Below are 27,404 nucleotides of genomic sequence, written 5' to 3' on the forward strand. Positions count from 1 at the left end.
GTCCCCACACTTTTGCACCAACCTAACCCAAACTCTGCTTGTTGCTAGCATCTGGTACTTGCAACCAGGGCGATTGCTGAACCAGCGGAGTGGGGATTATGGGGTCAAACTCCAGCATTACAGAGAATGAGCTGGAACTGGAAGTGAATACAGGTTTGGTGACCAGGTGGGTCTGCTGACGTCCTTGGGCTGCAGACCTCATCCCACTGCCCACAATCATCCATGGGCCCCAGCATCGCAGCGCTACATCCAAAATCAGGAGGGCTAGTCTTGAGCTCAGCCTTTTCTCTGAAACTGCCACAGCCACAGCGTCTGCCAAGCTCTCTGCCACGTCTCTCCGGCAGCTACTGGGGAGCCCGCCTGCTCCAGTCTCCCCTGGACAAGGGCGCAATTTACCAGCATGAGCGGCCTCTGGCCCACCCAGATGAGGGCCCTTCTCCCCCCGCCCCCCTTTGAAGCCATCCAATTCAATGTTTACAAGAACAATCCCATGCTTAGTTCTAAAATTACTGGCCACACAAGGAACAGTTTACTTCTCATAACGAGAAAAACCTAGCTTGCGCCTTGCGCTTAAAAAACCAGAATAATAAATAAAGTTTAAAAATTTAAAAAAATAAATCGCTTACTGCATGCGCCCCCTTTCCCTCCTGTTGGGGAACAGAGTCAAAGCAATTTTGCCAGCGCTCGGGGCCCTCCACGCGTCCTGCCAGCCCCCACAGCTGCAGTCCTGTAACTTTAAACCTGGCCTGAGGTCATCGTTTTCACGCTGGCCAAACAGAGCAAGAGGGCGGTCCCAGGGAGCCCAGACTGAGACCACCTTACAGCGGGAACGCTCCCGCCCTCCTCGGGAGAGATAAATGCTGACTCCACTCCCAAAGTTTCCAACTGCAAAGTTTGCTCCTCCAGCTGCCGCGGGCGAAGGAAGCTTAGGGACCCCTCCCGCGCTGGGACGTTTGCCTCCCCGCACTCCAGCCCCCACGTTCGCGCTCTGCCAGGCGAGGGCCTGTGGCTGCAGATTTTTCATCTTCCCTCAGCACAGAAACTAGCTGCTCGACCCCCAAGGGAGCAAGTTAACGAAGAAGATGTGGAAGGTGCCAGTTCTGCTGTTGGTTTTGGGAAGAGCATCGGGAATTTTGGCAGGAGGTAAGACTCAGCGCGAGGAGAGCTCGCCGGGACTTGCAGGAATGCCTGGGTCTGGGATATGAGGTTGCCCGGGAGAGCAGAGGGCGGGCCGGGAGTGTGTGAGTACTCGAGTCTGGAGGACCCAGGAGAAGGAGAGACAGCGGCTTATCGGGTGCCAGGTCCCATAGAAAGAGCTGAGCGGGATGCGAGGAGGAGCCCCGGAACCCTACAGGCAGCAAGGGTGGGGAGCAGAGGGGGCCTCCCTCCCTGTCAGCCCACCTCCTGCTGTCCCCTGCTCCGCTCACAAGAGATAGGGCGACAGAAAACAGCAAGGAGGCTTCCCACTGGCAGGATTGGGCTTTCCTACAGGGCTGTACTGGAGAAATGCCGTGGCCTCAGAAGAAATGGGGCCCATGGAACGGGGAGGGACATTCAGGAGTGCTGGGGTTGGGGGCAGGGTTCCCCCTGTGCAGTGGTGGTGTCTCTCTGGGGGCTGCCAGGTCTTACACCCTGTGCACCCACAGAAAACACACTTAGGACCCAACCAACAGGGATGAGCTAGAAGAGGCCCCGTCTCCTCGTAGAGGGAGTAGTGTGAATGGACAGGACTGAAGTGCACGGCTCCTGAGTAACGCAAGCGAATGGGAGATGGCTCTTTGGGGCTGTGTGTTGAACCTGGCCAACAACCTGAGTTACTGCACGAATGCTGGTGACTCCTTAGATTTCAAATGTATTAGATCTGATGCTGGGGGCACTGCCTGTCAGTCATCTACATCTTTCCATCCCATTGCCCTCTTCTTCCTCTTCGCATCCCTTTGCCTCTTTCTGCGGAGCGCGCTGTGTGGATGGCATCCGTGAACATTTGTCATTGCTTTATTTCTTTTCTTGGGTCTTTATTATCTGTTTTCCCCCGTAGAATATAAGCTCCCAAGGACACAGCTGTGTCTTAGCCTTGATCCCCGGGGACAAACCAATGCCCTGCGCGCCAGAGTTGCTCACTAAATGTTGGCTGAAGGAGTTGTAAGCTAACGCTTGCTCTTTGGAGTTGGAGCTGGCCGAGCTCTGGCTCTGAAAAGTAAACTCTTGCATTGTCCAAACTGAAGATCCAGGTAGAGAAATCCTTGGAGGGCGTGACGTGGGGGAAGAGCAGACGTCACCTAGGCTTCTGTCACCTAGGCTTCCGTATTTCCACACAAAGGAAAACATCCTTAGCCCTAGGGAAAAGATACGGGGAGTAGTGTGCTCAGCGCTGGGCTGGTTGCTTTGGAGAGAAGGAACAACTCTCTCTATAGGCCTGGGGGGGGGGGGCTATTCGTGGTGGCCCTATTTTAGAACTTCTCTTTCCACTGTGATATAGACAGCTCTGCATTTCAGTTACATTTCCTTTTTGGCGAGACAGTGTGCACATGACACCATTTTGTGCTCACCAGGGCGAGGGGTGGGAGGCCCCCCAAACCGAGCCGCCTCCCAGCCCTGCTGAGCAAAGACGGCCTTCTCTGTTTGTGACCAGGGAAGGGTTAGCTGTAATTACCTGTAAGCCAGTTCCTGAGTGTCAAAGGGACTCCTGAAAGGTAGCAGTGAACCTTGTCTGAAACTACAGCCGTCCTTGGTACTAGAAACTGGACTGCTAAAGACGGAAGCCCCCTAGGCTGTGGGGGGTGAGGGGAGATGGCTGTGTGGGGACGCTGATTTGCTGGCCTGCTGGCAAGGAGCTGAGGCCCAGGAGGGGTTTTGTCTGAGGATAATGAGTGAGGCGACTTGCATATGGATGAATAACTTCATTGAGCTGAGCTATTGTTGGTTCTTGTTGGGGAGCTGGGGGTGGGGGGCAGCGGGTAATTATGGTGATGAATTTTGTGATCCTTCTCACAGGATCTCACTCCCCCACCGGGCTTCCCTCCTCTAGTGTTCTAATCTGGTTCAGTTTTATAATCTGGTCCCATGTGTTGTCTCTTTGGATGTGAGTGGACTCAAAGGCGCTCTGTTGTCCACACATCTGGCATTTTCCTCAATTGTCAGGCCCCACCCTCCCTCTGAACTTTCCTCCAAAACATACCTCAGGGCCTCTCCATTAGATCGTTTGTTTGGTGAAATTCTGCAGGCTGCTGCTTGCTGCAAACCCACAAAGTGCGTGCTTTTCCGGGATCAATCCACCCAGGATTAATCATGCGGCAAACAAACTTGCCTGTGATTTCCCCGAAACCCTTGCCAGTTTCGGAGGCCCTGAAATCTTCCTCGGTTGCTAAGACTGTGTGGAGCACATAAGGCATTGATCAAGCATTTAATAAAGATCAGATCTGTTAGAGCCTTCGTGAGGCAGGCCTATCCATTACACGGGTGTGTAGGAGCCAAAATAGCATTTAATACAGAAAAGCACATTTTAAAAAAGTATCCAAGCACGAGAAGGCTAAGTCAGGACACGGCACACAGGGAGGAGCCCTGGCTGAGCAGAGGTATGCGGCAGGCCCCTGGTCTCTTTCTTTGGCCTCTGAAATCAGTGGCCCATGAGTAACTCCATTCCCTAGAATTATAAAGACCCCAAAGCTTGGCATCACGTGGATGGGCTGCCCAAGTAGGAAGGATATCACCTCCCAGCTATTCCCGTTCCCTTCCCAACCACGTGCCAGGTGTGTCACAGTTACCTCATGTAATCATCACCACTCCTTAAATTCTATTTTAATCTTCAGACTATGCCAGAATTGAGATTAAAAATGGGTCTAACTCCAAACCCCAAGCTCTTTTTGCTACCTTACACTGCTGGAAAAAACAAAAACCTGAAACAATAACAACAACAAAATGAAGGTTGAACTTGAAATGAAAAGTTAACCTCACTTTAAGCTCCTTACACTTGCAAACAACATTTTTTAAGAGATGTAAGAAGCCCTTTATGTTAAATACATACCGTAATAGTCCTTAAGAATGAAGCTGTCACGGTACATTACAATAGGATTCATTCATTCATTCATTCCCCAGATGGTAATTCAGCATCTCCTAAGTGCTTGGTATGTTAGATGCGGACTTTCTTGCACTTTTGAGAAAGGCACACCTACCATTCTAAAGTGCACTCTGAATTCTTTGCCAGCAACGCAACAGACCTGTGCTTTAAATTCCATTGGCTTATCTGAATATTTGTCATATTTCTGGCTGCTAAGAACAGGCGCACCAGGTTAGAACTTGTGGAAATATTGTAGGGGAGGACATCGAGAGAGAAAAGGCTCAAATACCTAGGACTACTCTTGTGACACTCACTTGAGGAATCTGAATAAGTTCCTTCCAGGCTCTGCAAGGAAGCCTGGCCATTCCTGACACCTCTCAAGGAAATAGCCAGTGAGAGCATTTTGTTGGAAAAGAACCCAATGATTGAGGGGATGGGGGTACGTAGGTGGGGGTACTTTTCAAGCCAAGTAAACAGTTACTGAGATACGTCTTAGGATTCCCATGGGGTGAGCAAGAGAGAAAAACGGCTCTTGATGGGAAGTTTGAATCCTGTCCCTACTGATTTCTTAAAACTTTCGGAGAGGAAAGAACAGGCGTTTTATCTGAGGGCTATCAGAGGGAGCCAGGTTAGGGAACAAGAGGAATGCTGCCAAGGTCATCCAGGGCAGGAAGACGAAGGGTCTGGCTTTTTCCTTCCCTCCTGTCTCACCCCAGCACCCACCAACCAGGCCACTCACAGAAGGCCAGTCAGGACTGGTGCTCCCTTGAGCTTCTATCTACGGGTGGGCGGGCTCTCCTTTTCTTCCGATTTCCCGTTCCTTTGCCTCACTTGGGAAGAGATGTTTTTTCTCCTTTGAGGGCAATCCAACTAAGTCCAGAAGGAAACCAGAGAACCTGGTCATCCCATTCGCCTAGTTGTCTGAGGACCTGCAAACTGAAATTGTTAGGGCAACACTAAATTTCACGCAGGGGAGAAAAAAAAGTACACACTAAAACAACAAACCTGCCAAAAGGATGATCACTTTTCCGGAGGAAGGTGTGTTTCTGACCTATGTGAGGAGAGAGAGAATATCTCTGGGTTAATCGTTGACATTGTTACGTTGGTAGCGGGCAGGGGAATGCCAGTTCCATAGAGTATGGATGGGAAGCAGGGCAGGGGGGCATGCTAGAATGTGTGTAAACATATGACGGATGAGAATGGAGTATTTCCTGCAATTCATCAAGGTGTCTCCATCTGGGAGAATAAACCACAACTAATACTAAGCAAAGCTATGACCCAAGGAATAGTGTCCTGCCCAACGGACATGGGAGTCAGTTTGCCTCGAATCTGGAAAGGCTGAGGAAAGGAACAAGGATTTGATGATGTCCGACCTGTTCCAAGGAATGCATTTACTGAACAAACATTTCTTGAGTAACTGCTTTGCAAGTCAGGCAAGGCAAACATTATGCCTGCTTGCAGCTAGTAAGCAAGAGGTCATATCGGGTGGCCGTGGGGATTCAGATCTCAATGATGGGGGTTCTATGATGAATCAGAGATGCCTGTTCTATCACAGTCTGGAAATGATTCCACTCAACGGCCTCACCCTTTGTCTGTGTCCTATATACGCCAAACAGCATCCCAGATAATTTCACTCTTGAAAAGGGCATGCCAGGGTTGCAAATATGTGTATAAAGCATGGACAAAAATGATTTCCTGTTCTAAATAAACTATTTGGTTTCCTGGCTTCTTGTGAGTTTGGCTAATGTGAAACATTTTCATCTGAGCTGGATTTTCCCCTAATGAGACTAATATTCTGTATCTGTAAAACTCAGGGAACTGGACTCTGGATGGATGGTGTTAATAGCTGTAATTATGTAATAATTGCTACCATTTACTGAGCGCTTTGCGTGCACCAAGCACTTTCAAGCCTTGCTTCACTGAATCTGCACAACGGACCTACAGGGTAGGCACTATTTGTGTTTCATGGACAAGTAAAGAGGCTCAGAGAGGTTCAGTAACTTACACACAGACACAGAGCAAGTAAATGGCGGTGGTGAGACTTAAATGTAGGCAGCCTATCCCCAGAGCCCCTAACTATTCAGTACAACAACCAGCTATGCTTGGAGTTGAGGCCGCAAAGACACCCAGAACAGTCAGCCCGCTGATTTCTTCAAGTGCTTCTCTTAGAGCGACACTGCTTGTTACTTGTTAAATAATCATTCAGGTGGAAGAACTAGACGGCTCCAGAGGCACCGAATTGAAGGACCCGGTCCCTGGCCCCTTAAGCATTTACAGAGCGTGCTTGTTATTAAGAACTTGTTATTAAGAATCAGAGAGGAAGCATAAAGTGGGATCACAGCTCGCAAAGAGAGGCAAGACAGACGCGTGTGTGGTGTATACTACGTAAAAGAAGAGATGAGGCAGTGTCAAATGTCATGCCCTGAGCAGCACATACCGTTATCTGCTGCTAGGAGTTTGGAGATGAGATTCCTATGGCCCATGGGAGCCAGAAAAAGCCATGTGGGGAAGATGGGACTTGATTTTGCCTGTGGAAAGGGTGGGGTTGGTTGGACAGGTGGCAGGGAAGGGCAGTGCAGGCAGGAGAGACTACACGGCCTGAGAACAATCTAGAGTTTATGTGGGAAGAGGTGTGGGTGTCAAGGGCTGGTAAGGGCCGTGAAGGCTGGCCGGAGTCAAGCTGGTTGAGTTGGCAAGTGGCAGGAAATCAGAGAGGAGAATGAGACCATGCTGAGTGGGAGAGGTGAACCTTCTTCTGTAGGCAGTAACAGAAAATGGAGTGGGGCAGCCATGAGTAGTGGTTGTCAGAAGAAAATGATGAGGGCACAATAGGGGATTGAGTCTAGTTTAGGGGACCAGTGTTTTGGGGGAGGAGAGATTCAGGAGGTAAAGAGACTGAGTGTGGTGACACTAGAAGAGGGGTGAGACCAGATTTGGGGGAATAAGACTTGCAACTCAGTATTTCCTGATTTCTTATTATTCATCTCTCACAACACTCATCACTCTAATGAAAATTTTTTATTAATATGCAGTTTCACATGTCATAAAATTAACCCCTTGAAATTGAACAATCCAGTGGTTTTTAGTATATCCAGAGCTGTACAACCATCACCACTGTCAATTTTAGAATGTTTTCATCACCCCTCCCCCCAAACTCTCAAACCATTAGCAGTTTCTCCCCTTCTCCCCTCCCCCATCCCCTGGCAATCATGAATCTTCTTTCTGTCTCTATGGATTTACCTATTCTGGAGATTTCTCATAAACGGAATCCCACAATGGGTGACTTTTTGTGTCTGGCTTCTTTCATGTAGCATGATGTTTTCAAGGTTCATCCATGTTGTCGCATGTCAGCACTTCATTCCCTTTCATGGCTGAATAATATTCCATTGTATGGATAGACCACATTTTGTTTATCCATTCACCAGTTGATGGACATTTGGGTTGTTTTCCACTTTGGGGCCATTCTGAATAAAGCTGCTACCAATATTCATGTACAAGTCTTGTGTGGATATATATTTTTATTTCTTTCAAGTGTATACCTAGGAGTAGAATTGCCAGCTCATATGGTAACTCGGTGTTCAACTTTTTGAGGAACTGCCAGGCGGTGTTCCACAGTGGCTGCACCATGTTACATTCCCACCAACAATGCAAAAGTGTTCTAGTTTCTTTACATCTTGTTATATTCTGTTTATTTTTAATAGTAGCCATCCTAATGGATATGAAATGGATTGTCATTAGTGGTTTTGATTTGTGTTTCCCTGATGACTAATGATGTTGAGCATCTTTTCATGTACTTCTTGGCTCCTTTTCGGCTTTTAAAATTGGGTTATCTTTTTATCGGTGAATTTTTAATATACTCTGAATCCTAGACCCTTATCAAACATAAGAATTGCAAATATTACTCCCATTCTGTGGATTGTCTTTTCAATCTCTTGATAAGTGTCCATGGGGGCACAAATTTTTAAAATTTTGATAAAGTCCAATTTATCTATTTTTTTGTTTCCTATAGTGTTGGTGTGATACCTAGGAAGCCATTGTTTAATCCAAGGCCACAAAGATTTACTCTTATGTTTTCTTCCAACAGTTGCAAAGTTTTCGCTCCTACATTTAGGCCTCTGATGCATTTGGAGTTAATTTTTATATGTGATGTGACATAGAAATCCAACTCCATTCTTTTGCATGTGGGTATTGAGTTGTCCCAGCACTATTTGTTGAAAAGATGATTCTTTCCCCCACTAAATTATCTTGGTGCCTTTGTCAGAATCAGTTGCCCATAAGTGTATGCATTTATTTCTGGATGCTCAATTCTATTCCATTGACCTATACGTCTCTCCTTAGGCCAAGACCACAGTCTGATTTGTGGTCAGTAGCTTTTGTAGTAAGTGTTGAAATCCAGAAGCGTGAGTCCTCCGTCTTTGTTCTTTTGCAAGATTGCTTCGGTTTGTCTTTTCACTGTATTTTAATTACCTGTGTACATCTTGCCCCTTAGAGAAGAGAGTAGGACCCATGTCTTCTTCAGCACTTTAAAAGAACCCATCGTTGGTACATAGTAAACATTTGGCAGGAGGAAGAGGGAAGAAACTCAGTGACCCAAGCCTTTTGGCAGGAATGACAAGGAGACAGGTGATAGAACTCAGGTAGGAGGGTGAGAGGTCAGGATCCCATTTGCTGAGAAGGAGCAGCTGTTCATGCACTCTGTTACAGACACATGGAGTCTGAGGTAATAGTAAGACATCCAATGTGTGTATCTGATGAGTACCTGGGGAGATACTCCACTAAAATGACATCAGAAATAAGCCCTGGAGACAAAGTTTGCTGCCTGAATTCCCCATTCATTGGAACAAGGGGGAAAAGATGACAGGGAGGGTCAGAGAGACCCTCCTGGCTAAGAACAATGATTAAAAATTTACCGCAGCACACTTCAAACAAACCCTCAAACCAGGCTTAGGATCAAGGCCAAGGGCAGCTCATGGAAACACTGCACATTCTGCACATTCCTGCGGGCCCTTGTCCTCCTGGGCTCACAGCTGGGCTGTCTGCAAGCTGCATGGGTGGACGGTGAGGTCAGATCCAAAGGGGCTTCTCTTTTCACTCTTCCAAATCAGGGACTGCTCAGCTGACGGCCCTGAGTGAATCAGTTTCCTAGCAGATGGTGTGTTTCCCAAACACTTCACCACCCCGTGGAGATGCCTGCTCGGGGCAGCACTAAGGAAGCTGGCTTTAGTCATTTGGTTATTCATGTACTAAGCTGTCCTTCCTATGAAGTGGCCTTTCGTGTAGGATTCCAGCCCCAGCTAGGTCTAGAAAAGTTAGACCAGAGGTGTGATTCCAGTCTGAAAGACCGTGAACTCATTTCCTCTTTGAGAACATTCTGCTCTTGGTCAAGAGAGAAACGTCTCCCCAGGTTGAGTAATCTTGGTTGAGGTTGTAATCAGCAGCCTCTCGTTTCAACATGTGAGGACTTCTGAGCCCAGTTTGTGGTTGGGGGTGAGTGGGTAAGTTCCTGTGAACCCGGAACCCAGTCATTCATTCAGCTCTCAGAGACTGTGCTGGTGGTTGGGCCATAAACCCACCACAAAGCGGAATGGGATATGGCCCTGAAGGAGCCTCTAGATGACAGCAGGGAGAAAATAGTGTATGCCCAAGGTATCAAGTCCTAGACTAGGTTAGGGGAATAGCTTTCTCCTGGCACCTTGGGAGGGCTCTGAAGGAAGAGGTATTTTACCTGGGCCAGGTAGAACAGGAGGTAGGGTTTAGAGGGCGTTGAAAGATGAAGCTGCATGTGAGCTTGGTGTTCAGAAGCCCACGATCAGAGCAGCTCCAATTCTACTCCAGCCCTTTCTCTGTGGAGTAGAGAGGGATGTGAGTGGGACCTGTGGGAAAGTGGCCAGTATGTGCACAGGTTGTGTGATGTGGTGATTGGAGCTGGCGTTTGGCGTCTGATAGAGCCTGATGTTTAACGTCTGCGTCACCACTTGCTGGTTACATGGGCAGTGTACTCTCAAGCTCATCACCCTCCTCTACAAAAAGGAGGAGGGTATTAGTTCGCAAGGCTTTTGTAAAGATGAAGTGAGTGCTTAGCACCACGTTTTGCACATTCTCCTATTAATGCAATAAAGAGTAGCCATTATTAAAACATCTGCCTTGTGGATGGTCATGGAGGTTAATTGCAAAGATTTGTAAAGGGTCCACAGTAGGTCTCAGTTCCTTTTCCCCCATCACAGGGCAGAGAGAATGGATATGGATGGGAGGCCTGGTGTCGTTTTATAGACTGTATGTCCTGTTCCTTCCATTGCTGGTGACCTCGTGTGAGTCCCTGCTATTGAAATGAAAGTAAGTCCTCAGCCTCTCCTTTATTGCCCATCTTCAGCTGCAGGGACCCTCAGATTGCTGAGGTGAATCAGAGGGGCCACCCCACCCAGAGCCCCCTGGAAGGCAGTGTTGGGACATTGTACATTAACCACCTGGCTCTGAAGTCGGGGTGCTTGCTGCTCCAAATCTGAACATGTAGCACTATTCTGATTTCTCTCAAGGAGCTCGTACTACTCATCTGATCTCCTCAGCCTTGACATGTTTCTCTTGAATTTCATGGGAAAGGCACACGTCCCCAGTGCCGCCAGTGGGCAATGAAGTCTCATCGTTGGCCTCGGCCCACAGGGGCTGACAGGACCTGACAGTGAGCAGACAGACTGCTGCTCATTAAAAATCAAACCGCAAGGCAGCCCAGTTCGTCCTCATAGGTGGATTGTTCTATTTTCAGCCACGCTGTCTCTTTTATCAGGGGAAAGTATTTAACAACTCTTGGGTGAAGCACAGCGGAAAGTGGCGGGAATTTTATAATATAAGGGATAACTGAAGAGAAATTTCCTCCTTGGCTGTAGGCGTACTCTTTCAGTCAGTTGCTCAGTAAACATCTGCTAAATACCAGTGCCAGGTACTGGGGTATGTACAGTGTGGGCTTTAGGTGGCACTTTGTGGCCTGGAGGAAAATTGTGCCATTTCTGTGGGATGCTGAGTGGCAGGGCAAAGTCTTCTAGGAGTTGCCTAGATTTTTCCATGATCAAACTTCTGATCCAGTAAGCAATTTACCAGGATCCAAGGAAAGGGTGGGCATGGCGGGGAAGCCCACTGGCCACATCAGTAATTATATTGACCACAACCTAATGTCTGCCAGGAGTTGAGGGTCCGGCCTACAGCTCTGGGTCAGAGAATGGCTTTCACTATTTCATAGAGAGGCTTTTACACAAGGTGAGGAGATGGGCCAGCCGATGAGACATAGGGCATAATTCGAAAGATGTGGTAAGTAAAAGCAGAGTCCTAACACCTTTCTTCCGGTTACAGAAATCCACTTCATGGTATCTAAGGGCTCACCATCAAAAACAGCTAAATGTGGGATGTCGTGAATTGAGATGAAGGACTGTACAAAGATCTGAGTATCTGGGTGATCACAGTGGGTGGTCTGCAGAGTCCTGGAAAATGTTGGGGGTTGGTATCTTTCTCCAGTTTTGGGTGTATTGATTCTCAGGCTTCTGAGCACAGTATTGAGACATAATAGAAAAATAATTTACAAAAGCCTGTGTCTGAGCAAAGGAACGGAAGTGAATGTTTTTGTTTCCCAAATAGATGTTTTGACTTCCTTCTAAAAGCAATACTTCTTCCCAGATGTAATTGGGAGGAGGGGGGAATGCTAGAATTAATTGTTTATTAATTTTCCTACAGGGGGAAACCAGAACTTCCAAGGATATTGTAAGAAAAAAAAAAGAGATTCTAGTTCTCAGTGGCCACAGAAGTCATTCCAGGGCTCTGTAGTCAACCATTTCAAAGGTTTATTTGTGCATTTAGACACTAGAGAAGCTCAATAGTCTAGAGAACAGCAGGCAACACGAAAGATGCCTTAATCTGTTGGCTAAACCCGCAGGTTTTCTTTGAAAACCCCGAGGGTAACTTAGCTTGTGACTTCTTTCTTTTTAAAATCAACTTTCCCACTTCAAGATAAAACACGGTTGAAGCTGCTTCTCCAGCTGTCCGATTTTCAAGCTTCAGATCAACAGGCTTAAAGCAGAGGAAACCTGCATTTGCTCACGTAGAGATGGAAACGGGCAGGGGTTCTGTACCTAACGTTATGTAGGGGGCGTCTGTGGCTGTCCTAATGAAATGTGGTGAGGTCCAGTAAAGGACTCAGCATCATATAGGAACATCTTACTTTACTTTGCTGATGCCTTAACTTATATAGTTAAGAGGAGAGCTGCTGCTCAGAGAGGTACACCTTTCTAAAGCAAATCACACCTTCTTTCTAATCTGCCACTTCTGAAAGCTTAGTCCTAGAAAGGAGCTCATTTAAGGACATTGAGATTGTGGTATCTAAGCAGATCGGAACATTCTAACAAGATGCCGGAGCAGGCGGTTGCTTCTGACAACCAGAATTAAAATTTATGAAAGGATGAGGATGGGGGCCAAAGAGGAAGGATGTCAGAACCCAGCAGGGGGCAGCAGGCTTTGTAGCCCACAGCTGCCAGGGTGGTGCAAACGTGCTTCTGGATCTGTTTTGGTGAGGACTCACCAACCGGGCAACCTTGGAGAATCATTTCACTTGTGATGTTGTTAAAGAAAAAATTACTCTGACACTTGTTAAAACAGTGGGAAAACTTTATTCAAGACTATTGCAATAGGGGAGAGAGATAGGGCTCAACTCTGGGTACAACAAAGACAGCTGGGGATTTATAGCCAAGGAACAGAACTGAGGGTCAGTGGATAGAGAAATTAACTAAGAAGAGACACCAAGGATAGGGAGATTCTTGCTAAAAATAGCCTAACAGATCCCTACTAAAGGCAGGCCAAGGACTTAGACATCAAAGGTGGGGGTGGGGAACTTGATCAGACACCAAGCGTAGGCAGATTCTTTCTGAACTGACTTAGCAGGTCTCTTGCTGAAACTGGACTATCCAACGATGAACATGGAAGCCCAGGGTCGTGGCCTCATTGAGAAGGGCTCAGAGGAGCCTAACTAAAGTCTGGTCAAGGAGAGTGTCAATCTCACTTTCCTCATCTGAAAAATGGAGACAGTAATGCCAGTGCAACCCCCCCAGGGTGCCGTTGTGAAATAAAGTCAGCCAGAAGGCACCGTGTAGACCCACCCGTGGCTGAACAAATGTGAGAGAGGATCTGGTTATAAAGCTGGGCCTCCTGTGTTAAGGAGAGCCCACAACTCGGAAAGACCTCTGGGCACTTCTGTTCTCTGAGCCCCATGTTATTCTAGCGACATCCTTGGCACTGAGTTAATTAACTTGGCAGTGACCAGCTGATGTGAGGGAGGAAGAGGAGCTGATATGAGGGGCATGGATTTAGGAATTTGTTCTGGAAAGAATATGTAGAGAGGGCAGTAGATAACCGGGGGCAGTCGGCAGTGCTCAGGCCATTTAATCAGTTCCTTGTGCTGAAAGGTTTCTCCACGACCGTGACATAGTGTTAGAAAGAAGACATTGTCTCCCTGAGAGCTGGTTGTGAAGCACTAGGGCAAAGAGGATTTATTGGAATGACAGCCTAATCTTTTGGGGGAAATCCAATGATATTCCCATTTCACAACATGCTTCAAAATAAACACTAGACAAATAGAAACATTAAGTGTAAGAACAAAACCATAAGGAAAATATAGGTGAATATTTATATAATCTTGAAAGTAGGGTTGGTGATTGTGACATCAAAAGGACAAAAGAAGCTTAAGTTTGATTAGCGACAGAACTTGCCACTTACAAAAGGGATGCAAATACCAACTAGTAAAAAAAAAATGTTTGCAGCATTTATTGCAAAGACTATATTCTTAAGGTTATAAAGAACACTTACAAAACTATAAAAAAAGATGAAAACCGTAAGAGAAAAATGTTCACAAAAGAAGACATTGTTAAGAGCCAACAAACAGATAGAACACTCACTACCACTAATCAAAAGAAATGTAAATAAAACCAAAAAATTGAAAATGCTTATTCAAAAGATTTTTATCAAGAATGTGGCATATTACATAAAGTGATAATAGCAGTGTGATTTAACATGGCATCTCAATTTTAAGTATATTTTTAAAAATGCCATCCCACAAATGTATGTAAACTAGAATAATTTCTTTGGCGACATTAGGCTTTAATGCAAAGATAAAAATGATTCGTAATTAGCACTTTCGTACCAATAAGCATCTCTTCAGTTTTTGTTTGTCCTCAAACTTAACCTTAAGGTAAAATCAAGGTATCCACATCGTCTTCTCAGAGGTAGTATAAACTTAGGCCTAGCTAAAGAATAACACACACACACACACACACACACACACACAATTCCAAAGCAAATGGATGTGTTGCCACTTTATTTGGAAACTTCCATTGGTTCTGACACACAGCTGGGTGAGGCTGGGTGTGGCAGGAAAATGTGTGCATGTGAGCATGAGGGGACAGAGCTTCGGAACTGACAGTGTTATTGTAGGTTCATCATTGCACTTAAATAAACAGTTGTGCATGTCCCCTGCGCACTCGTATGTCTTAGGAAGACAAAAGGAATTGGAGAGCGTAGGCATCAATATGTGATTTGAATTTCACCATTCAAGGGAAAAGGATGGCAAATACAGGCTGGAAACTCGGCAGCTGGGCTGGAGGTACTCTTCCCCCAGGAAAGCCTTTGGCCAAAATAATAAGAGGGACAATTGAGTATCTCTTGTTAAAGATCAACTTTCCCATGGAGCAAAAAGAATGCCTGGGCAGTGAGACAAAGGACATGCGTCTTAATCATGGGTGTCATTCATAAAACACCCTTTGTCTATTCAGAGCGATTTTAGTACTTGGCTCTGTGGACCTCGAGTAGAAAAGAACCAGAAGGAATTTTTATCAAGTTACGCTTTCAATGAACTGAACTTTCTATGAAAGAATTCAAACCAACTTCATTCAGTACTTGTGTTTTTGTTTTTTTTTAAAGCAAGGGTGGTTTTGTTTTGTTTTGTTTTTTCAAATCAGAGGATGCCCTGTAGTAAGTGATTTTGCTGAACAGCCCCAGAAAACGTTTTTAAAATCGATAATTTGTTCACTGAGTTCAAAGAGGGGGAGGAAGAAAAGAAAATGATATGCTGAGGGTTGTTTGTGTTTTTATGTTTTTTTTTTTTTCTTTTTAAATTAGGACTACTTGCCCCACAATGGGGTATTTCCCCCTTGAGCTCAATAAATGCATTCAACATTTGCCTATACCAGAGTCATAAATCCCTGTGGGAGCCAATCACTACGCCCACCCCCACCCCGGCAAATAGCCAGGAGGGGTGGCCAACCATTTGCCTTCACTGAGGTATTCAGTTATTGCTAACTGGTGAAAGCCTTTCGCCACCCAGACCGAAAAATAGATGCGTGTACTTAGGAGGTTCATCCAAAGCCATTGATTGGCAGCCCTGGATTAGGACTCTAGATACAAAGAGAATACACAGATTTTAGAGGCTTTCTCCCTCTATGCATCAGCAAAGAAGTTGTGATCAAATATTTATTAGCTGTGCCTTTGGCTGGGCCGTCTAAGCATAGGGAGAAATACGTATCTTAAGGCAAGGACAGGCTGCTGACTTCAGCGCTGTGATACAAACCTATGCTCTAATTACACAAAGCAGCCCCCGAGTACTTCCTCCCGCTGGCTCCCGGGATGTGCGTGCTCCCTTATTTTGCAATTGTATTTAGTCATGGAATTTCCAGAGCCACTCTGAGTCTGGGGAGGCAGCCTGTGGCCAATGAGTCAGACTTTTAAGTTGTGAAAACGTTTATTTGGTGAGTTTGAGATGATGCTCCAGCATGGTCATGATTAGTTCCGGTCATTGTGACAGAGATGGAAGAGGACGCTGTTTTTGATCTGTTCTCTGCCCAGTCGTGGAATTCAACCTGCTTCCCCACCCTACCCATCCCCTGCTCCTCTGGAAACCTTTTTCCTTGGCACAGCAGGGTCATTCATCCAATGTTAATGTAGGAAAGCCAGGGCCAGGGCCAGTAAGTTCTCTTATTAGTATAGCTCTTGATGTACTAAGCATTGTTGGTTGTCTCCAGCAGCCTTAAATCTATTACTGACCTTCCCCTGTAGATGTTAACCCAACTGTAAAATAAGAGGTTGAACTCTATGTGATCCCTGAGGTCTGTGGTCAAAGCCAAAGGTTCTAATCATTCAGGTAGGCCGCAGTCTCAAAATTAAATAGAGAGCAAGCATGATTTTGGAAAGATGGAGCCCCTGCTTTTGGACATTCTGATTCAGAAGGTTTGAGATAGAGCCTGCAAATTGGTATTGATAGAAGTCTTTCAAGGTGACTGTATCTTAGAATTTTTCCAGGTCTAAATGATATTCTATTAACCAGAATACATTAATTGATTGTATGAAATGGCACCAAGAAGAATCTAGTTCATTACTGCAAAGGGACGGTATACATCCCTCTGTTCAACCTGTCTCAGTGGAGTACAGGGAGGCTGGGTACTTCACCTTTTTGTGTTTGTACCTTCCTTTCTTTGGCATTGGAGACAACCAGGCCATCATATGTGCCAGAGGTGCAGCAAGGAGAATGGTTTGTGGTAAGCAAGAAAGGTGGCCCCCCAAAAAATATCCCCAAAACAAATAGGAAAAAAATTATCTTATTGTACCCAGCCAGTTAGTTCTGTCCACACTACTTGCATTGAAAGCCCTGACTCAGTCTTTCTTTTTTAGTCATCACGGTCCGGCCAGAAGATGACATCATGACTCCACTTGTGGAAGATGTCCTGGTGACCCGAGGTGTGGAAGATGACGTGGTGACCCCAGGTGCCAGTAAAGAGCCCTATTGGTCTACTGGCTTGACATCTATGGTGAGTGTCCCAGGAATAAAGGAATTTGTTTTGTAGGCACACAATTACATGCAAGGATATATATATGCATATATAGATATAGCTATAGATATATAATATTCATTCAGCAGAAGCTACCATACATAGAATTGGTACATGGTTTGCAACAAAAGCTACTTCCCAGTTCCCTCCAACTAGTAGGTAGCTGGTGTGCTGATTGCAGGTGATTTGGGAGTATACACCAGGGTTCTCAAACTAGTAAGGAAGTAGGTTTATAGATGTCCAACTTATTACAGCCCGATTTTCAATACAGGAAAAGTCTTAGATCTTGCAGCACCGTCATTGCTATAAAAGTTTCTGAATACGTATTCACAATTTCTTGCCTTTTTGTAGACTAGTAATAAGCACAGACTAGAGCCCATCCACAGACCATGCTGGTATAGACTATGTAGAGTCTCAACTGACACATTCCTAACCTAGTGAATTTTAATTAATTCGTAATGTGTCTTAAGCACCTGCCATGGTCAAGACAAGATGCCAGGCTCTGCGAGGCATTGAGGAAATATATGAGGCACACTCTCCACGCTTGAGTTTATTTAGTTAGTAACATGGAACAGAGGCTCCTGCCTGCCTCTCTAACCTCATTGCACCACAGCCCCCTCACTTTCTCTATGTCAGCCATGTTGACCCTTCTGACCTTTGAACTTATTCTAACTTAGGTTTTTGTTTCCTGTGCTTAGAACACTCCCCAGATCTTTACATGGCTGACTTTTTCTCATGAGTCTCAGGTTCAAATGTTATCTCAAAGAGGTCTCAAGTAATCCTGTCCCCTCCACTCTCTTTTCCCCTCAGGAATTACTCTCTAGCCCTGAGGTCAGCAAACTACCCACCACCTTTGGCCCACCACCTGTTTTTGCAAATAAAGTTTTATTGGAACACAGCTATGCCTATTCAATTGAGAATTATCTGAGGCTGCTTTCATACTATAAGAGCAGAATTGAATAGTTAGTTGCAATAGAGACCAAATGGCCTACAAAGATGAAAATATTTACCATTTGGCCCTCTACAGAAAAGTGTGCCAACCTCTGTTCTAGTATATTCCCAGGGTTTGGAACCATGCCAAGCACTCAGTAGATACTCATTAGCACATAACATAAAATTTACCATCTTAACCACTTTAAATTGTACAGTTCAGTGGTGGTAAGTATATTCATCTTGTTGTGAAATAGATCTCCAGAATGTTTTTATCTTGCAAATCTGAATTTCCACACCCATTCAACAACAACTTTACTTTTTATCTCTATGATTCTGACTACTCTACGTACTCCATATAAGTGGAATCATACAGTATTTGTCTTTTGGTGACTGGTTTATTTCACTTAGCATAATGTCCTCAAGGTTCATCCATGTTGTAGCGTGTGACAGGATTTCCTTCTTTTTTAAGGCTGAATAATATTCCATTGTATGGGTGGATATACCGTTTTTGTTTATTCAGTGTTGATTTACACTTGGGTTGCTTCCAACTTTTGGCTACTGTGAATAGTACCACTATGAACATGACTGTGCACCATCTCTTCAAGACCTTGCTTTCAGTTCTTTTGGGTCTATACTCAGAAGTGGGATTGTTGTACCATATGGTAATTCTATTTTTAATTTTTTTTAGGAAACTCTGTCCTGTTTTCTCTAGCGGTTACACCATTTTACAGTCCCACCAATAGTGCACAATGGTTCCAATTTCTCCACATCCTTGCCAACACATTATTTCCTGTTCTTTTTTTTTTTTTAATTTTCTAAATTTTTTAAATTGTGAATTTTTTAATTGGGGAATATTGGGGGACAGTGTGTTTCTCCAGGGCTCATCAGCTCCAAGTCGTCCTTCAATCTAGTTGTGGAGGGCGCAGCTCAGCTCCAAGTCCAGTTGCCGTTTTCAATCTTTAGTTGCAGAGAGCACAGCCCACGATCCCATGTGGGAATTTAACTGGCAACCTTGTTGTTGAGAGCTCACACTCTAACCAACTGAGCCATCCGGCCGCCCTATTTTCTGTTCTTTTGATAGTAGCCTTCCTAACAGGAATACTCTCATTGTGGTGCCAATTTGCATTTTTCTGATGATTTGTGATATTGAGAATTTTCCTATTCTTGTTAGCCATTGTATATTATCTTTGGATAAATGTCTAGGCAAGTCCTTTGCCCATTTTTAAATCAGGTTATTTGATTTTTTTGTTGTTGAGTTCTAGAAGTTCTTTATATCCTTATCAGGTATATGATTTGCAAATGCTTTCTCTTATTCCGTAGGTTGCCTTTTCACTTTGTTTTTTGTATTTTAATGAAAGTTTATTGGGGTGACAATGGTTAGTAAAGTTACATAGGTTTCAGGTGTACAATTCTGTAATACCTCATCTATATATCACATTGTGTGTTTACCACGAAGAGTCAGTTCTCCTTCCATCACCATATATTGGATCCCATTTACCCTCATCAACCACCCCCCTCCCTGCCTTTTCACTTTGTTAATTTGTGTCTTTTAATGCACAAAGTTTTAAAGTTTGATATCCTATTGATCTAGTCTTGCTTTTGTTGTCTGTGCTCATTGACATATTTGTTGAATGTTACTCGGGCATAAACTTTGGAGTCCACAGAACCAATCCCAAGTCTTGTTCTGTCACTCGTTGGCTATGTGAGTTTGGTCACTACCTAACCTCTAAGCCTTGTTCATACTACAGGACTAATAATGGGATCTACTTCATGTATGGGGGGTGTGTGTGTGTGTGTGTGTGTGTGTGTGTGTGTGTGTGTGGTAAATGAGGTGTTTAAATGGGCTGGCACATAATAAGCTCTCAATAAAGTCTAGCCTATTATTTTCATTAGTAGAGGGTGGGCATTAAAGGGTGATACAACATAATATGTACCCAGAAAATGTTGCAGTGAAAAGTGCCATTCAAATTCAAGGGAGAGAAAGAATTAAAGCTAAGTGATCTGGTATTTTTTGAAGAATTAAGACCCCAGGAAGTCAACAAGAATTAAGACTCACGGAAGTAAAGAATTAAGACCCATTTGGCATTCATTTCTGGAGGAGACTTGGTTTTATTCTTGTTCCCACTGTTGTTGTTTGTTTTCTTATTTCCACTTTAAATGTATGTCGTCATATATTTTATGTATTTATGCGACTTTAAATAACTTCTTTTCTGTTGTAAGGTAGAGGATATCTTTTAAAACATTCTGTTCTATTTCTGTTTTGCCTCATTTACACCTCCAATAGGTGCCCACAAGTACAAAGAGCACTGCCGTTTATAGAGATGACCAGTCAACTCCAGAAAGTACAGTCCATGCCCAAGAAGAAAGCCAGAGCACCACAGCCTCATATGTGGCCGCAAGTCACTCCATGGGTAAGAAAACAGGTCACCCCATAGGGATTGATGGTTTTTTTTTTTTTTTCATAATCAGTGCGTTCCATAAACCCTGAACAAATATAATAGTCAATAGGATGTATAGTGGAATGCACGAGCAAATTCTGAACCGAGCTTTATGTGGTAGGTTTACAATTCGATGTATTAGGTTGCTACATCAACTTCGATTTCTTGGGTTGCTGGACACAGCTTTCTACCTTGAATGGCAACTAGTGATAATGCCCCCACAAGGGCAAATTAAGTAGCTCCTGGTGTCATGTTGCCGACCCTAAGATGATGCTACACCAAGAACTTTGTGTTGGCACCCTAGACTGTAAAACTCAACCAATGTAAATCTTAATTGATTCTGTACTAATATTTACCATCACATATTGAGTTCATGTCTGTACACATGGAGCAAGAATCTTTTTCTAAAACAGTCTTGCCAGGATTTGGGGTTGTAATTGTGGTTCATAGTTGGCACCTGCAGCAGTGTGAATAGAACACCTTGGAGAGAAACTGTGAAGGAAGACTTTAGACCCTCCCTGATAAGCACGAGGTTTAGACCCTCCCTGATAAGCACGAGGTTTAGACCCTCCCTGATAAGCACGAGGAAAGATCATTGCCATTACAATTCAGCAATAGAAAGAGATACCTTCATATTTCTAGAGCTTTCCTAAAAGAAACTCAGTTGTTTGGGATTTTAAAAAAATAAGCCCTAATTTGTAGCAGATAAGGATGGGAGAGGAAAGGAACTAATCCTCCAATAACTGCAATGAGTACCTGCTAACTTGAGCAATTTTATATAAATCATTTTATCTTGATAGGTATTTCTATCTTTAAATGAAAGTAAATACAGAGACCTTGCTTAACGCGGTGGCCCCTCAAACCAATTGCACATCTGAACACCTAGAAAGTTATTTTTTATTGTCAATATATATTTCCAGACCCAAAAGCTAATTTGATTTTACAGAATCTATAGCACTTCTGAGGATTTACATCTTTACATTTGTACACCCATGTTCATAGCAGCATTATTTACAACAGCTGAAATGTGGAATTCACCAACGAATGGATGGATAAACCTAACATCTGTGTAACTTTGCTATTTAGGTTGGTGCAAAAGTAATTGTGGTTTAGAAGGTTAAAAATAATTGCAAAAACTGCAAATACTTTATTGCACCCACCTAATAACAGTTGTCACCCCCAATGAACTTTAATTAAAAAAAAAAAGTGTATATACATACAATGGAATATTCTTCAGCCTTTAAAAGGAAGAAAATTCTGATGCATGCTACAACATAGATGAACTTTGAGGATATTATACTAAATGGAATAAGCCAGTCACCAAAAGCCAAATGTTGTATGAATCCACTTAGATGAGTAGTAAAATTATGGAGACAGAAAGTGGAAGAGTGGTTGCCAGGGGTTGGTGGGCGGAGGGAGCGGGGAGTTACTGTTTAATGGGTATAAAATGTCAGTCTTTCGAGATGGAAGGGTTCTGCAGATGGCTGGTAGTGATGATTGGATGATTGCACAACAGTATTAATGTACTTAATACCACTGAATTGTACACAAAAATGGTGAAGATAGTAAATGTTATGTGTATTTCATCACAGTAGGAAAAAAAAAAAAAGCTTCATCAAATGCGTTGAAAATAAAGCCTAAAGGTCACTCCAAAATGCTAAAAAAAAAAAAAGTGGTTAACATTTAAATACGAGAGAAAACCAAATAGGGCTACGCTAGGAAAGAATCCTCATTATAATTGATCATTAGAAAGCATTTCAAATTTTTGGAGAAGAATTGATCATTTGTAAGATGAGTTGACAGCTAATTAGCAGCAGAAAAAAAATTCACTTGCCTGAAAATACCCATTGTTACTCTCCTGTTCTGTCCCCTGCCCCACACTGTCACAAAAAGTGTGACTTACAGCATATTCCTACTTCATACATCCCAAGAAAATTTCATATGTGAGATAATATATGATTATAAGCACTCGGGTTATTTAAGAGGTAATTTTATTAGGGCAGCAGATGTCTTTCCCATGAAACGCCCAGGCTCGATGATGTTCACATGTATGACATATTTTATGATCACAATCATATAATTAATTGGGAGGGAGCTCTGGAGTACAGGACTAATGAGGTCTAATTTAGTAAGGAATCTTCTATAAACTTTATTTTTGGTGTTTTCTAACCAATGGTATCATTCATTGGTGGTGATGGTAGTATGTTATGTAAAGCTGGAACTGGCAGCCACCAGGGTAAGACGTGGTAAGCAAATGATTGACCTGTTTCTTTGTGTAATTGGCAGCCAGGGATGACATTTTGGGAGTTGATTCAATGACACCTTTGTTCTGGGCAGGACTCAGATCCAGCATTCTTCCAGCCGCTTTTTTATGGTGGGATGGCACCATCCGCTCCGTGTAAATGCTCCAGAGCCATGGGTTCAGCTCATGCAGGGAGAGTTGGGTTTGGGGACCCCTGCCCTGGAGCCATCTTGAAAAGGTGTCTTTCTGAAGAGATCCTTGGCGCAAAGAGGATGGCATCTCCCAAACCCAACCATTAGAAAAAGCAAACATCTTGTAGATAATGGTTGGCTGGTTTCACCTTTGATTATGTGAGAAAGCTATTGTATATCTGTGGTGGTCTGCTAGTTGTGAGCTAGGGTTCTGGGAAAGGGCCTGATTTACTTACTTCTCTCTAGCTTGTCATTAAATCAAGGCACCTTGACTTTTTCTTCGTCTGCAAACTAGATAAACAAACACCACTCAGAGGAGTTAGGGACTCTGTTGATGGTAGAAACAAAACAAAACAAAAAACCTTTATTTGTAAGTAGGAATTATGTAAAATTATCTGAAAGAAGCTAACAATTGTGTTACTCACCTACAGCAAGGTACCTGTGAGTGAATCATTTGTACCCATGTGATAGATAAATGAAAATATTCACATTGTAATTATTGGACTAGGTTTGGCTGTAAATAGAAATGCCAAAACAACAATGGCATGAACACAGAGTGTAATCTCTCGTTAAACTGAGCTGGTCATATTGCTTCCTGGTAAGATGTGGATTTTGCTACTAAAGAAAAAGCAGGGAATTAATATCACAAAACAGATCCCAGTCTTGGCCACATCTTCTAAAACGAGAGTATATAATGCTCTCAAAATGAACACCCTTCAAAATAGACTTCATCTCAGTGTGTTTTCCATCATCTTGACATTGGACCAAGAATCATCAGCCTTGGATTCTTTTGTGATTCTAAGATCTAAAACTTTTTGATCATTTATTTAGCACTTCTGTGGGTCAGTTTCCTGCTCTCTAAAGTAGATGAGAGAAAAGCAATGTACACAAAAGTGCTATGGACGCATAGGTGTGAAGAAGCTTTCATAAATTCAATAATAATAGTTTTCAAGACAGGATCATGTCAAAGCTTGCTTAAAAATCCCCTGATCCAATTTATTTCAAAAATTATCCTCTTCGCTTGTGTTTTGCTACTTTCCACTTAGGGTAAATTCATCTTTTGCCAATTGTTAAATTATAGTTATTAAATCCTAATAATTCTATATCATTATATCTCTTTACAGAGGGCACACAGACAACAGTTGAGAAAGGTAAGCTAGATTTTGGTATCAAAATATTCTTTGGGGATTAAAAAAAAACCTTCTTTGAACCTAATCTTTGTGATGAATTACATTCTTTCCTGGAGTGTAGTCAACAAGAGCAGAACACAGACCCTTCTGAGAACAGGTTTCAAACCTCTTTTAAGAGAGAAAATGGAATTGCCTGTATTTGAAAATAAGCAAACCACAAATGAGTCTATTCACTTAATGACAACTATGGGGAATGATGTCATATCATAATGTGTTACTAAGAACGAAAATGGGGGCAAATTTAATAGCTGTACACAAACGCTACCCAATAATTAACAGTGAAGCCACCCATGTGAATGGTGTGCTTGGTGGATCCTGAGACCCAGAAATTTTTCTATTCATAAGATGGGATTAGAATAGCCCAAAGTTTCTCCTCTCCTAAGACAATTTTCACTAGATACAGGAGAAGCAACATGGAACATTATTTGTTATCTAGAGTGGGGCAGTGGCATTGTGTATAAGTGACACATTGTATTGTTGCAGGTGTATTGTTTATCTGGGGTTCATGCCTTTTCTCCCTCTCATTCAGATGGCTTGGCGACAGGGACCCTGGCTGGAATCATAGTTGGAGTCTTACTAGCCATTGGATTCATTGGTGGGATCATCATTGTGGTTGTACGAAAAATGTCAGGAAGGTACTCGTAAGTAAATAACTTACACCCATGTGATAGGTAAATAAAGGTGGTCACTGTAGGGCTCCAACCTTTGAACCAATGGAAACCTCTCCGTGAAGGTCATGGTCAGAAGTGCCCTACCTCCATAAGTACTACATCAGAAGTTTCCCCAGAAGAACACGTGTCTACTTGATCCTATAAGTTTCCAAGAAAAGAGTCAGAGCTGGAGGTGGCTCTTTGGTTGACTCCCATTGAGATCTGACTAAATTTCACTTCTTGTCTTCATTTTCCAACTAACTGAACTTGAGAGAAAACCCAAATCAAGTGTGAACTTGATACCTCTTAGTCACCCTGCTCCCAATCATCAGAGGTGGGAGGTTTCCAGAAGACCATTTGCTGCAGAGCCAGAGCTCCACTTTGATGATGGATTCTACCGGGGATGAGGTCCCTTTCTCCACCCTGCCTTGCACATACCCACACATGGTGGTGTACTCCTAGCATAGACTATTGATAAGGGGAAGGAATTCTTTCTCTTTATTAAAGCTTCCTAAGAATTCAGAACACTCAGATTCATAGCCAGAGGAAAACTTTTTATTATTTCTGTTGGGGAGATGATACAGGATTGGGGGGTAGGGGGAGTGGGGAGAGGACAAATGTTATACAACTGGGGGGTTGAGGGACACAAGTGAGAATACAGTCACAGATTTATGTGTTTGGAAACGCCTGGGAATCTGACCCTGGCTGTATGAGGACCAGGCATGGAGGAAGAATGAGAGGGAAGGAAGAGCACCAGGTTCCAGAACTGGAAGACAGACAACAGGACAATAGAAACATGACTCATAGGTGACTATTCATAGAGCCCATAAAAGAAGTGACAGTCACCTTTCTCTTTGTTTTCACAGGCCCTAAAGAGCTGAAGAATTGTGCCCTTCCGCCAACATGTTAAAAGAGAGAGTATCCCACCGCCCCCATCCCTGAGCATGTGGGAGAAGATGACCCATGGAAATGCTTGGCCACCCCACTCAAAATCCATGGTGATCCCTCCACTTCCCAAAAGTAACCGACGGAAAAACAATTCACCAGACTTGTTCTTCTAGCATTTGTCTTTTGAGAATTTTGTTTTAAATATGCATCTTGTCAAAGATGATTTAAAAGACAAAAATGCATAGAAAATGGAGCACAACTATGTAAATTGATTTGTAACTAAGATCGATAATGTAATTCCATCGATGTTAGAAACTGTAATCACGTCTTGGTTCTGACCATTGTCTGTTATTGTTAAGATGCAAAGGAATCTGAAAAATATTTATACCCGTGGAGTCCTTGGGTCTAGCACTGTCAGTTAAGTGGCAAAAGCATTTTGTAATTTCTGATCTGTTGAAATGTACACATTCCAGTCTAGTTTGGCCTACTTTTAAAGCCCGACTTGGTGTGAATAATCAAGTAGGAAACCTAAACGTGGGTAATTTGTAATGAGCAACGGCCTTTCACTGCCAGATAAATAATTTCCAAGGCATCCATTTTAGGTCATAAACAGGAAGTCCATACTTTAGAGAAGCCATTTTGTTTCTCACAACAAGGCCACCCAGGTAGCCTGTAGGCTTGCTTTACTGTCCTCTCCAGTGATGATTTGATGACTCAAAGGTTTGCTCCTACTTGCCCCCTCCACCTCCCTCAGAGGATGGGGGGCCAGAGCTAAAGGGATGGCCTCTCATTCTCATGTTGCAACTCCTTCAGATTGGCTGCGTTGTTCTGGAATACAGAGATCTCAGCCCTGATGATGGCCAAAGAGGCTGAGGGGGCCCAGTGGTGCCAGAGGCGCAAGTGTTCCAGAAATCAAGAACCCTGGGAGTCCCCAAACAGAAAGAAACCCTGTGTATGCCTCTGGCATGGGAAATGGAGACTGCCAGCTTCCTAACATTAATTTTATGCCTCGGAGGAAAGATTTGGGAAGCAAAAATAATCTTGTAAAATAATAATTTTTAAAAAGCAGCTGGACTTAAAATATAGAAGATATTTTCCATCTTCATGATATACCACATGTTTCTGTGGGGTCATAATTGAGAGGATCAAAATAAAGATGCCTAAGCTGCCATTCTGTGTTGGCACCATCCAACTCAGTACATTTCTTCCCAGAGGTCAACGGAATGGTTTTCCCTAAACGAAAAGTTTTTATACTGAGCAGATGCTGTGTGGTGACTGATCGTGCAGTTCCGATATCCTCTAAACCAGGGGTGTCCAAACTTTTTTCAACGTTTTTCACCAAGGGCCATATGCGGTAAAATACACAAACAGCCGGGCCACTCACTCGAGGTGAAGTACGTATTGCCTCACCTGGTTTATTTAAGTAAACTAAGTATATTTTTGGAATTTGCTGCGGGCCAATTAACAATGGATCACGGGCCACAGTTGGCCCGCGGGCCGCAGTTTGGACACCCCTGCACTAAACTTATACAAGTGCATAAAATAGGAAAAAGTAAGCTATCAGTCGGAAAACAGAGCCTGATCCTCCCATTTTTTGTAGTAATATGTGGATGTTATTTTAAACAGTGTGCCCTTCTGTTGCCCAAGTCCAGCTGGTCTACCAGCCCAGGTTCCATATTTGAACATCCGCTGATTGAGAGAAGGGGATACAGAAGGGCTTTATAAGCTTATTTTTCCATTTCATCATGCAGATTCCTGAACAGGAGTTGGGAATAATGTCCATTTTGTCTTCCCTGTCCTTCCTTTTTTTTCTCACTGTGAAAAATAACAGTGCACCCCCCAAGTCGTACACTGGACCCATTGCCTGCTGGGACAGGACTGTGGGTTGCTTAGTCACATCTGTGTTGATGCTCAATGCAGTGTAGACATATTTTAAAATAAAACATGACGGCGTAAAACATTGA

General features: G+C 43.6%; 1 protein-coding gene across 2 annotated transcripts; it reads left to right on the forward strand.

Moving 5' to 3' along the window:
• The first annotated feature begins 849 nt into the window (after positions 1 to 849).
• Positions 850 to 27,404, forward strand: PDPN (podoplanin). 2 transcript variants are annotated; one of them, XM_088790122.1, is made up of 6 exons: positions 850 to 1,143; positions 16,751 to 16,887; positions 20,126 to 20,252; positions 23,837 to 23,863; positions 24,432 to 24,543; positions 25,419 to 25,819. In XM_088790122.1, exons 1-6 carry the CDS (start codon positions 1,083 to 1,085, stop codon positions 25,423 to 25,425), a joined length of 471 nt encoding a protein of 156 aa, XP_088646248.1. In that variant the 5' UTR covers positions 850 to 1,082; the 3' UTR covers positions 25,426 to 25,819. The 2 variants fall into 2 exon arrangements, with proteins under 2 accessions (XP_088646248.1, XP_088646249.1); XM_088790123.1 differs by having other exon boundaries at positions 884 to 1,143; positions 24,432 to 24,537; positions 25,419 to 27,404.

This window comes from Rhinolophus sinicus, chromosome 14, assembly GCF_057876585.1.
Source record: "Rhinolophus sinicus isolate RSI-liver-muscle chromosome 14, RSI-T2T, whole genome shotgun sequence".
In the NCBI taxonomy this organism is placed as follows: Eukaryota; Metazoa; Chordata; class Mammalia; order Chiroptera; family Rhinolophidae; genus Rhinolophus; species Rhinolophus sinicus.

What these genes read in the sequence shown, in the direction of transcription:
- PDPN (XM_088790122.1), top strand. Translation starts at nt 1,083, where the DNA reads ATGTGGAAGGTGCCAGTTCTGCTGTTGGTTTTGGGAAGAGCATCGGGA. An exon ending in CTACTGGCTTGACATCTATG is followed by an intron (nt 16,888 to 20,125) that starts GTGAGTGTCCCA and finishes CACCTCCAATAG; the next exon opens with GTGCCCACAAGTACAAAGAG. An exon ending in ACAGACAACAGTTGAGAAAG is followed by an intron (nt 23,864 to 24,431) that starts GTAAGCTAGATT and finishes CCTCTCATTCAG; the next exon opens with ATGGCTTGGCGACAGGGACC.